The sequence below is a fragment of the Macrotis lagotis genome, chromosome 2 (genome assembly GCF_037893015.1).
Source record: "Macrotis lagotis isolate mMagLag1 chromosome 2, bilby.v1.9.chrom.fasta, whole genome shotgun sequence".
In the NCBI taxonomy this organism is placed as follows: domain Eukaryota; kingdom Metazoa; phylum Chordata; class Mammalia; order Peramelemorphia; family Peramelidae; genus Macrotis; species Macrotis lagotis.
The window spans coordinates 201,966,533-201,982,183 of record NC_133659.1 but is presented as its reverse complement, the minus strand read 5'-3'; the positions used below and the strand labels follow the sequence as shown (position 1 = coordinate 201,982,183).

At 42.6% G+C, this 15,651-nt stretch overlaps 1 protein-coding gene across 3 annotated transcripts in view; it reads left to right on the top strand.

Moving 5' to 3' along the window:
- The window catches only part of SCN4A (sodium voltage-gated channel alpha subunit 4), a 93,698-nt gene extending 79,531 nt beyond the window's left edge, over window positions 1-14,167 (top strand). For all 3 annotated transcript variants that reach the window (XM_074224475.1, XM_074224474.1, XM_074224476.1), the window contains exons 22-27: window positions 4,628-4,906; window positions 6,743-6,796; window positions 7,152-7,289; window positions 7,713-7,817; window positions 8,489-8,759; window positions 10,606-14,167. In XM_074224475.1, coding sequence (XP_074080576.1) covers window positions 4,628-4,906; window positions 6,743-6,796; window positions 7,152-7,289; window positions 7,713-7,817; window positions 8,489-8,759; window positions 10,606-11,813 — 2,055 coding nt within the window. In that variant the 3' untranslated portion in view covers window positions 11,814-14,167. The remainder of the gene's footprint in view (window positions 1-4,627; window positions 4,907-6,742; window positions 6,797-7,151; window positions 7,290-7,712; window positions 7,818-8,488; window positions 8,760-10,605) is intronic.
- The last annotated feature ends 1,484 nt before the right edge of the window (window positions 14,168-15,651 follow it).

Sequence of the window (15,651 nt, the reverse complement as noted above, 5' to 3'; positions counted from 1 at the left end):
AATGAAATGTAGGAGGTGTAATTATAAGGAAATGAGACTGGTTTTCTTATGGGCCTCTACCTCCACAAAACATGATGCAATGGAAGGACATTAAGACCACTGCATGAATGACAAAATATTTAGAACTGGGGGAGGTATAATTAGATAACATTTTGTATTAAAAAAAAACTACCTGGAAGTTTTAGTAGACTATAAACTCAGTGTAAATCAACAGGTTGGCATGACCACCAAAAAAAATGTTAATGTAATCCTGGGCTGTACTGAGAAATGTATAGTATCCAGAACAAAGGAAGGAGATGGTTCTCCATACATTCTTACTGGTCAGATAACATCTGGAAAATTGTGTTCAATTCTGGAGACCATATTTTAGGAAAGTCATTGACAAAACCAGGAATATGTCCAGAAGTGGCCAACCAGAAGTAACCTGTAGAGAGGCATGAGAAAACTCACCACATGATTGAAGGAGCTGAAAATAGGGGGTGAGTGGTGGGGATGGAGACATGGACAATTAGGTAGATATGAGAATATAGCTGAGTATATAAAGGAATGTCATACAGAAGAAAGGTTAGACTAACTCTATTTAGCTCCAGAGGATAGAACTGGGAGCAACTGGCTGGAAGTCTTAGAGAGAGTCTGATTCTGTGTGAGGAAAAAATTCCTAACAATTAAAGCTGCCTACTCCAGGACTGGGTACTTGCTACTTAATGATTGCCAAGAATTAGAGATCTTCTGAGCAGAACCAGAAGAACATTGTATACCATAACAGCAACATGGGGTTGAAGATCAACCTTAATGGACTTGCTCATTCCATCAGTGCAACAATCAGGGACAATTTTAGGGTATCTGTGGTGGAGAATACCATCTGTATTCAAAAAAAAGAATTGTGGAGTTTAAGCAAGGACCAGAGTCTTTTATTGTTTCCAGGCTATACACTAATCAAAATTGAATGTGTTGAGAGAAAAATCATATCCTTAAGGAAAAAATAAAATATAAGAGATAGCAAAATTACACAATACATAAGAGAACATTAACCTTTAATTAAAAAAGAAATTAAAGATCTTCAAGGAGAGAGGCTGTAGGCCTTCAGGACAGGGAGGTTGTTGTTTGTCCTTTGAGAATGAAAGACCATGAGATCAGGGAGGTGATACCATGACATTCAAGTGAACTGGATTTAAGGGAAGGAGGGCTGACTCTCTCCTCCGAAGCCATCTGGGTCCAGTGGCCAGATAGAGATCAGGACAACTGGAGTTAGTCCCAGATGTAAAGTGAGAGACATTGGCCTTTTTTAAGCTAAGGTCTTTAACTGGTCTCAGTTTGACTGAGACAAGACCCATTCAATGATTAAGACTAGGTAAGGAAGAAATGAGACAAAGAATGGCCTCTAATCTAGTCCCCCAAAAAACAACAATCTGGGATTGGAAGATCCTCAGGGTTTCCGGCCAAAACAGATACAAATTGCTATTTACATTCACTCTGAGTCAATCAGGACCCAAACAGTGGCCAAGTGGGGGTGGACCTGGGATCTATTGTTGGCCAATCAATAAACCCAAATCACTCTGAGTCAAGAATTTTGCTGAGAGAGACCTGTTCTACCAGGAATCAGAGTAGGTGAATTCTGAGGTTGATTCTGTGATTCTGTCAAAGTATATACTTTGTCCGAGTGTGGAGGAGCATCTCTGAGGAAAAGAAAGAGATAACTTAATGGGATTCTTTAGGGAAGGCTGCCGCATCCATTGAATATGCAAACTCAAGCCTAGAAAGGAAGCCACCAGGCTCTGCTCAGTTTGAACCTGGCATGTGAGGTAGGAAACCTTCTTTCTCTTCCCTTATTAAAGGCAGTTGGTAGCAAAGTGTATAGAGTTCTGGGCTTGGAGTCAGAAAGGCTTGAGTTCTAGTCTCAGACATTAATTAGCTGTGTGATCCTGGGCAAGTTACTTGACCTCTGTTTGCCTCAGTTTGCTCAACTGTAAGAAGACAAATAACCCACTTTTGGAGTTATCTTGGCAAAGATGCTAGAGAGGCTTGCCATTTTCTTCTCTGGCTCATTTTATAGATAAGGAAACTAAAGCAAATAAGGTTAGGTGACTTGTCCAGGGTCATACATAGCTAGGAAATGTCTGAGACTGGATTTGAATTCAGGAAGATGAATTTTCCTGACTCCAGGTCTGACATTCAATCCACTGTACCTCCTCCCTCCTTGCCCTCCCCATAAATGTTTATGCCCCTCCTCTAATTCTGCCTGCTTAGTATAGTCTAACTTTACTTACCTAGAATGCTTGAGGCAAGACCAGTCCAAATTTGTGAATTCTGATGATGCTTTAATCAGAGATGCTATTTTCTTAGCTCTAAAACATTATGATCTATATACTAGCTAGGTGATCCTGGAGTGGTCTGAATTTGAATATCCTACCTCAAATACTTACTAGCTGAGTAAATATACTCAGTAGAACTTGTCTGGGTCACAGCTTCCTTAAGTGTAAAATAAGATGATAACAGCACCTTCTTCCTAAGATTTGTTTGCCAGGATCAAATGAGGTAATGTCTATACAGTGCCTTCAAAAGCTTTAAAACCTATTATTGGCATCATAGCCTTTTAAGGTTTGCAAAGCTTTAAATGTCTCATTTGATCCTCACCAAAAAAAAAAAAAATCATATTCTATTATTATCCCCATTTTACATACGAAGGAACTAAAACCCAGAACAGTCAGAGTTAGGGTTCAAATGGAGGACTTGTAATTTCAAATACAGTGTCATTCCCCTATCCAATACCACCTCACTTGTTTTCCTCTAGCAGATGAGGAGTTTCTCCAGGGTTTTAGGGATTTGGGGTCCTGAGCTGGGAGAGAAGGGCCAGTTGGCCTCCAACCTGAAACTTTGTTTTCCTTTCCTCTTTGAGGTTCTGATGTGCAAACAGCTTTGGGTAACAGACTGAGTTTCCATTAAGCCCATAGGCAATAGGTGGCCACCTCAAGTCTCCATGTATGGGGAAGTGACTGATGGAAATAAAGTTTGAAGAAGCTAATAATAGCTCACCCTTATATTTCCTCCTTAGTTACAGAGCACTATTAATAATATATAGTATTTCATTTGCTCTTCACACATAAAAATAGAAAGACAAATATTGATATCCATATTTCATAACTGAGCAAACCGAGTCCCAGAGATGTAAAATGTTTCATCTTTTGGCAAACACACAGTTAGTCAGATGGTCCCAGAATCAGAACCCAGGTCTTCTGACTCTCTCTCCAACACTCTTTTCACCATCTTATGCAACCTCTGTGAAGAACCACAAGTCTGAAAAAAGACTTCTAAGCAAATTAATAGAGTAAACAATGCTTGCTGTTGTTGTTCAATCATGTTCGACTCTCCGTGACTCCATTTGGGGTTTTCTTGACAAAGATCCTGGAGTGGTTTGCCATTTCCGCCTCCAGCTCATTTTACAGATGTGCTGGTCCTGAAGTGAGAAAGACCTGAGTTCAAATGTGGCCTCAGATATTTACTAGCTGAGTGATCCTGGGCAGATCATTTTATCCTGTTTATCTCAGTTTTCTCATCTGTAAAATGAGTTGGAGAAGGAAATGGCAAACCATTCTAGGATTTTTGTCAAGAAAATCCCAAATGGGATCACAAAGAATCAGACACAACTGAAATTACTGAACAGCAGTCACAATCTCTGTTTAAAAATTTCTTCCAGAATTCACAAATTCAGACTGACCTCTGCTCTTGTATTCCAGTATGCTAACCAAGCAAAATTAACTGCAACTCTTTCATGAGAAGAGAAAGAAGGCTCCCTACCTTGCAGGCCAGTTGCTTCAGACTGAGCAGGGCCTGGTGGCTTTCTTTCTATATCTAAAACTGTGTTTTCATAGTTGCCCAGTCAGTAGAGGGGTGGGAGGAAAGGGGAAAAAAAGTAATCATGTGTGGCTGAGACTTCAAGGGGGTGGGGAGCCAGCCTAGAGTGTTTGTCCCTTGCCCAGTGACTTGTGGCAGAGATACTTCCAGTGAAAGCCACCTTCCTCTTCCCCTCAACCCAGGCAGGCACATCGTTAACCAAGCAGAGAACCCTATACTGATCTCATAGATACAGCCCTTCACCTGACCAAAAATAGGTACCTGGACCTATTCCCAGTAGCTCTCCACCTTATAATTTCTTGCTTTTACTCCTCAACAGAACCCTCTACTCCCAGTCATATGGCTCTTTCCAGGCAAAATATTTTCCATTGTCCCCTTCTCCATGCTCTACCAATCCCTGCCTCTGATCATGGTTTGCTGGTGGTTATGCCACAAACTTAGGGTGGTTTCCCGGCTTCTTTGTTGGTTCTATTGAATATTCCAAGAAGTCTTCTTAACTCCATGCGTTTCCATTCATTTCTTTACCTCTTTTTGTGTATACATATGTCCTAAACCTGCTATCAGATTATAAATTCCCAGATGAGGATAGCTGTTTCCCCTACTTTACTCCTGCCCAATGGCTTAGGGCTACTCCTAAAGGCAGAGTCAGGACTTTTCTGCACTGGGTTAGAGCTCAGGGTTCTGACACTCTAGGTAGAGTGGAGAGGGGGGAAAAGTCTGGGTCTCAGTCTATGACTCCTCCTCCTCCCAACTTGCCTTTCCCCCCTGCTTCTAGGTGGTGGTGAACGCCCTCCTGGGCGCCATCCCCTCCATCATGAATGTGTTGCTCGTCTGTCTTATCTTCTGGCTTATCTTCAGCATCATGGGTGTCAATCTGTTTGCGGGAAAGTATTACCGGTGCATCAATACCACCACCTCAGAAATTTTTGACATCTCTGTTGTCAACAACATGTCAGACTGCTTCAAACTGATGGACACTGGGGAGGTCCGATGGGTCAATGTCAAGGTCAACTTCGACAATGTGGGCCTTGGTTACCTCTCACTCCTGCAGGTGGTAAGTGGAACCCATGGGGTGTTAGCTCAAGATCTTTCATCTCTGCCCTACTCATCTCAGCTAGGTTTGCCCCACTTTTTCATGACTTCTTCATTCATATTTATTGAAAACCTATCTACTCTGTGGGAAGTTTTGAGTATTGGGGCTTAGTGAACTGACTTTTGGACTTGAAACCAGGAATATCTGGGTTCTAATCTTCCCCCTGTTTTTTCTTTGCTCCAAACCTTAATAAGTACTTGTTGAGTAACTGAGGGATCTTAGATAACTTAACCCCTGCTTACCCTCAGTTGCCCTATCTGTAAAATGTGGATAAAACCTAAGAGGGCTGTGAAAATCAAACTAGATAATACATATAAGTGTTTTTCAAATCTCCAAAGGTTTTACATAAATAAATAAAAGTTAGCTGTTATTAGTTATTGTCATTATTATTATTATTATTATTATTATTATTATTATTATTATTATTTCACCTCTGAATCTCAGCTACATGAGAAATGGATATGTAGCACCTGCCTCACAAGATTGCTGGGAGGTTCAAGTGAAACATTATATTCAAAATACTTTACATAATTTTAAAGAGTGATGGAAATGTCAGATTTTGTTCAAGATCTCAGTTCAATCTTTCCAACCTTTACTTTTGCATTATCTGATTTGGAGAGAGAGGCAGGAAGTCACCTTCCTCAAGCTAGCATTTTTTTCTCTTCTCCTTCTTGGTCTTGTCTTTGTTTCTGCAGCCACAGTTGCTTCCTGAACTTACTGTAACATGGGATCAGCAGCAATGATGATGATGATGATGATGATGATAATAATAATAATAATAATAATAATAATTTGCATCTATATAATAACTCCAATGTATCTAGACTCTAAGATGATTAATTTATAGAACATTTTCACAAGCTTTTATCTTCCCAACAACTCCAGAAGATAAATAATAGACTCAGATTTCCATAGCACTTTGATGTCTGCAAAGTATTTGCCTCATAATAACCTGTGAGTTGTTATTATTTTTAATTCTAATTTTTCAGGTGAAGAATTGGGGGTTGAAAAGTTATTTAACTTGGTAAAGGCTTCTCAGTAGTTAATGGTAGAGCTGGGACTCTCCTGAGGGTCCTGGATGTTGGTGCATTAAGAGGATGCCACTGGGGGGGAGGGCAGCTAGGTGGTGCAGTAGATAGAGCACCAGCCCTGGAGTCAGGAGGACTTGAGTTCAAATCTGGTCTCAGACACTAATAATTACTTAACTGTGTGACCTTAGGCAAGTCACTTAACCTCACTGCCTTACAACAACCAAAAAAAAAAAATGCAGGGGCAGCTAAGTGTCACTGAAAGGTATCTGTAATAATGTTAGTTATGCCTGAGGTCAGCCAAGTCCTACTTTCAAAACTTGGTGACTTCCTACATGTTGGGAAGGCTCCTGACCTTCAACCTTTTCACTATCCCATTCCACCATAGATTTGGAGCTAGGATGCATTTGTAGGTTATTGAATCTAATTCCTTTATTTTGTAGATAAGGAAACTGAGGCCCATAGTTGGGAATGACTTGTCCTGGAGTTACACAGGTACCAAGAGTCTGAGTCAGGATTTGAACCCAGATCTTCCTCACTCCAAATCTAAAATTCTGTTACACCACACACCTTCACCCTGGGGCTCAAGGCAGTCATCTGGCCCACTTGATGTCCCTGTTTTTGAGGAAGTCAGAATATGAAAACCAGTTTTGTACTTTGTAGTAGGGGAGAATTGATTTATTAAAGCTGGAAGGATGGGTCTTCCAGGAGATGGACTCTCCTCCTTCTACTGAAATGTTTCTAACTTTCCCCCTTTAACTTCCTCCAGGCTACTTTCAAGGGCTGGATGGATATCATGTATGCAGCTGTAGATTCCCGAGAGGTCAGTGAAACTGGAACACACAGACACACCTCCCAAAACCTTGACTTGACAGGTTGGGTGAAAGGAAAGGAAGATGAGAGGCTCCCCTTGATCTCCCAGCCTCTCATGGAACTCTGACCTGTAATGTGATATCATTTTCCTGTACTGTTCCATCCCCAGCATTGCCAGAGATACAGCCCTGTCTCCTCCAGACCCTCTGTCTTCTCTGCTCTCTTCCTCTGGAGGAGAGAGAGAGCTTCTTTTCCACAGTAGGATCCATTCCATGATGGGGTTTGGGCAGTGGGGAGAGGAGTTAGTGGCTCTGTCTCTCTCCTTGGATAGCTGTTGCTCATTCACTCTCATTCTGACTCAAAAGGTTGAACAACAACCCCAGTACGAGGTGAATCTTTATATGTACATCTACTTTGTACTCTTCATCATCTTTGGCGCATTCTTCACCCTCAATCTCTTCATTGGAGTCATCATTGACAACTTCAATCAGCAAAAAAAGAAGATGAGTATCATACCCAGGCCATCTACTTCCTTTCCTTCCATTCTTTTCCTTCTTCCTCTTTCCTTTTTCCCTCTTCCCTACCTGCTCTCCCTTTATCTCCATTCCTTCCACCTGCCCTTCCAGTTCTTCCCTCTTTCCCATGGCCCCATCTCCTCTGCTTGCCAATTCCCACAGCATTCTCATTTCTTGTACAACCCATTCCTTCCATTCCCACTTAACCCATTGGCCCCTTAGAATGACACAGTGATAGAAGATTTGATCCTCTTTGCTGACTTGAATTTCAGTTGCCTTATTGGGTTGGGGTCCCCATCATCACTCATAACCTTATAAAGTTGGAACTAATTGCTTGGTGTTATGAGGATACTGGGGGTTGAGGAAATGGGCAGGGGATTCTTCATCTAAATGGGCTGATTTCCACTATACTTTGGAGGAAAGGACATCTTCATGACAGAGGAGCAGAAGAAATACTATAATGCCATGAAAAAACTGGGCTCCAAGAAGCCACAGAAACCAATTCCTCGACCTCAGGTATAGTCTTTATGGAATGGTGGATGATGGGGGGGGCGGGGAAGAAGTGCCTCCTTCCCATGAAAGCCCAGAATGCTCCCACAACCTGCTTTTCCATCTCCAATAATTTTTTGGTTTACCATCTTCAGTGAATCCGTGTTTTAAAAATTGTATAAGTAATTTTTAGTTTTCTATTTTACTATACTGGTTTTCCCTGTCCCCTCATCTCAGCACCCCCCCCCTTTACCTGTTGAACAAAGGATCCCTTGAAGAATGAGGATATGAGATTGCTAGTCCTATATCCCAAGTAAGCAATGCCTTGACAGAATATGAACCAAGCAAAGGGAGATGGCCCTAGCTGGAAGAGTTGTGTCAGTGGATCCCCTGAAATGAGAGCTACTGCCCCTAGAAAAGGCCTTTGTCCAGAAGGATTCCCTGAGAAGGAGGGATTTCAGAGGGGCTTCCAGCTGGAGAGAATAGTAAGACCAGGCATTGAATCAGTTCTGACTCCTTCCATCTCCATTCCCCACTCCTCACAGTGGCAGAAGGTTCCTCCTACGTGACCTGAAACACCTTCTTTCTCTCTTTCTGTCTGTTATGTCTTGTGCTATTTATTGCTTCTCTGTGTGTCACATGGCTGTCCGTATCCTTCATGAACCTTCCTGTGTCCCATCTCCCAATTTGGGCTCAAGAACAAGATTCAGGGCATGGTGTATGACTTCGTGACCAAGCAGATGTTTGACATCGCGATCATGTTCTTGATCTGCCTCAATATGGTCACCATGATGGTAGAGACAGACGACCAGAGTCAGCTCAAGATTGACATCCTTTACTATATCAACATGGTCTTCATCATCATCTTCACGGGAGAGTGTGTGCTCAAGATGCTAGCGCTGCGTCAATACTACTTCACTGTTGGCTGGAACATCTTTGACTTTGTGGTGGTGATCCTCTCCATTGCTGGTGAGCCCCAGCTCAAGGGTGCACATATTTGAGCCTTCCCTTTCACACACAGACTCATACACACATAAATCTACTCCCACGAATAAAGAGACCCATCTCAAGGTATGCAAGTCGATGAACCCATGTAGGTATGCCCTAGGTAATACACATCACCTAGCTATATAATAGAGGCAATTATGTTATGTAGTGGATAAAAGACTGGACCTGAAGAATTGATCCAGAAAGATCTGATTTCAAATCTGACCTCAGATACTTACTAGCTGTGTAACCTTAGGCAAATTACTTTACCCTCTTTGCCTCAGTTTCCTCATCTGTAAAATGATTTGGAGAAGAAAATGGCAATCCACCCTAGTATCTTTGCCAAGAAACACCTAAAAAGGGGGTAATGAAGAACCAGACACCATTGAAGAACCACTGAACAACAAAAACAAAGTCCCTTTTAGTTCTTAATCTATGATCCTATTATCTCTGATTCTATGATTTGGTCCATGTCTTTCCATCAGCACTCTACACACATACATATATACACTTATCTATAAATACATGCTGTAGCAGAAAAACAACTAGACATGTGTGAACACACTGACTACCACATATATATATATATATATGAATGTAGTCCTGCATCTAAGCACACCCATATATCTGAAAACCTAGATATATAGATGTCATAAAAATAGTCACACATGCTCCTGTAGAAGAACACAATAATGTCTACACACACAGTCTCACTCACACACAAATTTCAAAACCTAGAACTTTTAAGGAGTTGAATCTCTTTCCAAATCTCAAAAGAACTGAAGTCAAATTATTGAGTCATTCCCCCCCCCCCTTGACTTCTGGAAAAAGGTTAGCTATTAAGATCTCCTGACAAAGCCTAGCAATTTTGGGACACTTCCAAAATACAGAACCAGGAGCATTGGTAGAAGTAATAAAGAGGTAAATTTAAGTTTAATGTTGGGGAAAACTTACTAACAATTAGCTACCTAAGTGGGAGGGGTTATCTCAAAAGAGAGGGTTCCTCCTTATTTGAGTTCTAACAGTGGCTGAGTGATCACTTGTAATGTCCATTATAATAGGAATTCTTATTTAGTGTGGGTTGGATGAGATGGTCTCTAGGGTCCCTTCCAAGTATAAAATTCTATGACTGTGTAACCACTTGGCTATTCCTAGGAAGCCAAGCTATTAAGATAAAAATCCAGGTCTTCAGAAGCCCCTCCTGAAAAAAGAAAAAGGGGAAGTTCCCCCTCAAAACTTGTGTGTTCTATTGACCCTAGGAGCAACTAAGATAGCTAAACCCTCCTTCTTCCTTGGTCTCCTCTTAGGATAAAATTGCTTTGTAGCTATCCTCATCTCCCCATCCTCCTACAGGAGGCAACTCCTAATTCCTCTCTCTCTCTCTCTCTCTCTCTCTCTCTCTCTCTCTCTCTCTCTCGCTCTCTCGCTCTCGCTCTTTCTGTCTCTCTCACTCCATCTCTTTCTCTCTCTCTCTCTCTCTCACTCACTCTCTCACTCTCTTGCTCTTTCTGTCTCTTTCGCTCCATCTCTTTCTCTCTCTCCTGCTCCCTACTCTCTCTCTTTCTCTGTCTCTATATTTCTCCCTATTTCTTTCTCTTTTTTCTCCTCATTCTTTTTTTCTTCTTTCTCTTCTTCCTCCTCTCTTTCTCTTCTCTCTCATTTCTTCTAATTCTTTCTCTCTTCTCTGTCTCATTTTTCTTCTCTCTTCCTCCTTTCTATGTTCTCTCCTCTTTTCTTTCTTTTCTTTCTTCTCTTCTCTATTTTCTTTTTTCTTTTCCTCTCTCTCTCTCTCTCTCTCTCTCTCTCTCTCTCTCTCTCTCTCTCACAGGCCTTGCCCTTTCTGACTTGATCCAGAAATACTTTGTTTCACCCACACTATTCCGAGTGATTCGTCTAGCTCGGATAGGGCGTGTACTGAGGCTGATCCGGGGTGCCAAGGGTATCCGAACCTTGCTCTTTGCCCTCATGATGTCTCTGCCTGCCCTCTTTAACATTGGTCTGCTCCTCTTCCTCGTCATATTCATCTATTCCATCTTTGGCATGTCCAACTTCGCTTATGTGAAGAAAGAGTCTGGCATTGATGACATTTTCAACTTTGAGACCTTTGGCAACAGCATGATTTGCCTTTTCCAGATCACCACCTCAGCTGGCTGGGATGGACTTCTGAACCCCATCCTTAACAGTGGACCCCCTGACTGTGATCCTGAGCTGGAGAACCCAGGCAGCAGTGTCAAGGGTGATTGTGGTAACCCTTCCATAGGCATTTGCTTCTTCTGCAGCTACATCATCATCTCCTTCCTCATAGTTGTCAATATGTACATTGCCATCATTCTGGAGAATTTCAGTGTGGCCACTGAGGAGAGCAGTGAACCATTGGGGGAGGATGACTTTGAGATGTTCTATGAGACTTGGGAGAAGTTTGACCCAGATGCCACACAATTCATTGCCTACAGTCGCCTCTCTGACTTTGTGGACACCTTACAAGAGCCACTGAAGATTGCCAAACCCAACAAGATCAAACTCATCACTCTGGATCTGCCTATGGTCCCTGGAGACAAGATTCACTGTCTAGACATCCTCTTTGCTCTGACTAAAGAGGTTCTAGGAGACTCCGGTGAGATGGATGCCCTTAAGCAGACCATGGAGGAAAAATTCATGGCAGCCAACCCATCCAAGGTCTCCTATGAACCCATCACCACTACACTGAAGAGGAAGCATGAGGAAGTATGTGCTGTGAAGATCCAGAGAGCCTACCGCCGGCATCTTCTCAAGCGTTCAGTGAAGCAGGCCTCTTATCTCTACCGGCACAGTGGAGACAGTAGTGGGTTTGAGGCCCCAGAGAAAGAAGGCCTGATTGCCGATGCAATGAACAAGATGTATGGGAATAACAGCTCCCATAAGGAAGAGGAAAAAACAACAGGGGAGGCTGGCCCTGCCCTGGGTCTCACACCCATTGATGCCCCAGACTCAAGCCAGTCATCCCCAGAACCACAGGGGAAAGGAGTACGTCCAGGGGTCAAGGAGTCACTTGTCTAAAAAAGATGGGGTTAGGTATTTCCTTCAGTGGGCTCTGCCCCAGGTGGGCTCCCCTGTTGAACCCTGCACTCCAACCTATAGGTTTTAGTCGTGTGATGGAGGCATGCTTTGAGACGGGGTGATGCCCAAATCCATCTTGATGGGAAAGATTTGGCCATTCAAGGGCTCACCTTAGAATCCAGAGACCTTTCTCCCAATCTTGCACAGTCCGTGTGAAATGTGAATTGTCTACTGTTGGCTGAAAGAGTCACAGAGCCTCAAGAGTTGGGGTGAGGAGCTTGAGTCTGTCTGTACATCTGTTTCTCCTCAGTCTCTCTTATTAGTCATTGAGGTCACTCCCTCTCTCCTTGGGGGCTGCCATCTATTCCTCTCTGCTCAGAGGCTTTAGGACATGATTGCTTCCTCCAGGCACTCACTCCATGGCCAGTCACATACAATCTAAAGCCCCAGCAAATTATACTCAGCCCTCACAACCAATCAGCTGTGCTCATATCTCCAGTGTCTTAAGGGCTGCCTAGCCCCCTTTCCCCGGAGGAATTCAGCCACCCACCCCTCTCAAAAGAGAATGATGTCTTAAAAGTTGAGTCCATGGGGAGTACCACCTTTGGGGCCCATGCCAGCTCCAAGCATCTTCTAAACCCGGCCAGTAACCCTACCAGCTACAGAATTCCTTGGAAAAGATGATTCATCAGAAATCTTATTGGTACTGACACAGCCTCAAAAACAACCCTGACATTTGGACCATCAAGTCGCCGGTTGGGAGCATGTGGCTCACAGGGACTTTGATTTGGTGATCCTGCTGAGACTTATCTTCCTGGTCCCAATTGAAACTGGCCATATCCCCTTGGGAGCAAATATAAATAAGAATATGATTTTGAAATTTTATTTTTCTATGAAATGTGGTTGACCAGGTGCCAAGATCAGCAATGTAAAGTCCTTTACTGGGGCTGTCCAGACTGTGGAGGGGGAGGGGGCAGGAAGGGAAAAAGGGTGTCTGCTATTGGAGGAAGGGAGTTTTGGGGGTAGGGTATTAGGAGAATAGGTTAAAATCTACCCCACCCTGGAGAACTACAGGTTCTTTTCTCCTTCAGATTGCCTTTCCCTTACCCCCCCCTCACCTCTCTCACCTAATTTTCCTAAGGGCAAGAGATCCTAGAAATAGAAATGATTAATCCCATTTCTATGAAGACCCCCAAATGATTCAGATATTCTGGTCCCAAGCACCAGGAACCATAAGGCCCCTCATCTGGAGTCCCAGCTGATCTGGAGATAAATGCCACCTTTCCAGACCTTTGTCCGGGTTACCCCCCCTCTTCCCCCAGGAGATTAGGAGAAAGGTCCAAGTCCAGAGAGGGAACCTGAGAGGTTGCTCAGGGAATGATTTGTTTTAGGCACACTTCCCTCTGTGTGTATGTGTGTTTACATGGGTGTACATGTATGTGTGGCATACATGATATGGTTGTCTGGTGGCTGGGCCTCATGTTTTTCAGTTTGAGTACTGATTGTCTCAAGTTCCTCTTCTTCTTTTCATTTCTCGTGAACAATTTGACTAAAGTTCAGGAAATTGTAAAAACCTTCAAAACAAGAATACCTTGTATGTTTGAGAGCATGCCGGTATGTGTGTGGATGTGTGGATAAGTATGAACACTCATTGCTCACCTCCCTGGTACTGGGTCTCTCTCCATCTCTCCATCAGTGGATCTCTCAACATCTTCAGGCATCTCTTTGCCACTCCATAATAGGTCTCTATTTCTGTATATTTCCCTTATTTCTCCTATTCTCTATTTTTTTGTGTTTCTCTTCAACCCTTTGCATATTTTTTGTCCCTTTCCCCTCTATTTTTCTGTGTCTTTGTCCTCCCTTCACCTCTCTCCATCTGTCTCTGTCTCATCTTATTTTTTTCATTGTGTCCATTCAAATAGTAGGGCTTCTCTCTGTCCACCATCCTGGCCAGCCCTACTCTCCTTCCCTAGGCCTTAGGGCCTAAAGATTTCTCTTGAAGAGACAGAAAATTCTTCAACTGGAAGCCTTCTGTCTGTGAAGCTAAGGTTGATTTTCTATGCACACATCTTGAAAGGGGTTAGAATCCTAACCTTTCTCCCTAACTCTAGGCCTATCTAGGCCTCTCCTCTCAACCCCTCTGAGCATCAGACTCTCCTTTCCCTGACCCGCCCCACCCCACCCTTGCCACACATATATTGGGCAAACCAGGATTGCTGACCAGTAGGAACAGGAGTGTCCCTGGGGCTGGAACTGTCTTGAATAGGCCCTATGACCTGGGTGGGGATGATGCAGCTGCTCTGAGCCAAGTAAGGAGAAGCCTGTTTCCTTTGTACATTTCTTACAATAAACGTCAACCCAAACTGGTTCTGTTGTCTGAGTTGGACAAAGAAAAAGAGAGAATGTGGAAGTAAGGGGTGAGTGGGGGGAGCAATGTAAATGAGAGGGGAAGGATGAAGGGATAATAGAGTGAAGATGGGAACAAGATCATTAATTTAGAGTTATAAGAAACTTTGGACATCATCCAGTCTAATCTCCTTATTTTATAAATGCAACTAATGATCAGGAGTGGGAAGTGATTTCCTGGTCTCATACAAGGAAATAGCAAAGGACCTACATCTTTTGAGTCCAAAGACAATGTTCTTTTCCTTAAAATACATAAGTGGGAAAAGGGTAAAATTAAAAGAGGAAAGCTAGGTAACACAGTAGATAAAGTACTGAATCTGGAGTCAGGAAGACTCATCAGACCTCTGACACTCACTAGCTGTGAGACCCTGGACAAGTCACTTAATCCTGTTTGCCTCAGTTTTCTCATCTGTAAAATGAGCTGGAGAAGGATGTGGCAAACCACTCCTGTGTCTTTGCCAAGAAAACCCATAAAGAGGTCCAGAGTCAGTCACAACCAAACAACAAACACAACAACAAAGATCTTTTAAGGAGAGTGAAGGAAAAAGGGAAAGACTTGACTATCTATCATTCAGGCTAGGCCAGCAGAGACGTAGCCCAAGGTTCAACTTCTGCTCCTTTGCCAACCCTTCTAAAAAAGTCAGTCTAGTGTTAGTCCTGGAATCAGGAATCAAACAGTCAATCAACAAATATGCAATAAGAGCCTGTGCTAAACACTGGGGAGAAAAATGTATAAATCCTGCCTCTGATAATGCATGCTAGCTGTGTGACCCTGGACAAATCACTTAACCTCTACAACCATCAGTTTCCTCAACTGTAAAATGGGGATAGTATCTACATATAGTATCTACTTCACAGGGATCTTTGTGAGACTGTTTGAATCTTAGGAAGATAGATAGATTTAGAGCTTAAACCCTCTGGTTTTACAAATGAGCAATCTCATCTTGAGAGATATCATTAGCTTGTTCAATAAGTGGCAAAGAAGAGATTTTAACCCAGACTCTGACTCTAAGGCCCAGCACTGCTTCCCAACTGTACTCTCCATGCTAAAATAAGTTAATGCATGTGAAATCACTTTGCAAATTTTAAAGGGCTATATTATTATATATTATAATTGATATACTTCAGTATAAAGATTAATTATTATTCATATATCCTGTCCCTATACAGTCCACACTAGAACCAGGCTGTCTAATTAAATTAAAATCAATTTAAAAAGACTGCCTTAAGGAATATTCAATATTATTTACTTGTTAGGTAAATAAATGAATCCCTTCCTCCTGCCTTTGTCAGATCTGTATGACTCTTCAGGTCTAGAGGTAAATTCCTATCTTTTCTTAAATTCAATCTCCCAGGTAAACTCTCAGTCCAGAGCCCTGGGAATGAGGTAGGGAGACTGGATCTAAGGAACAAAAACCCAACGAAGTCATAT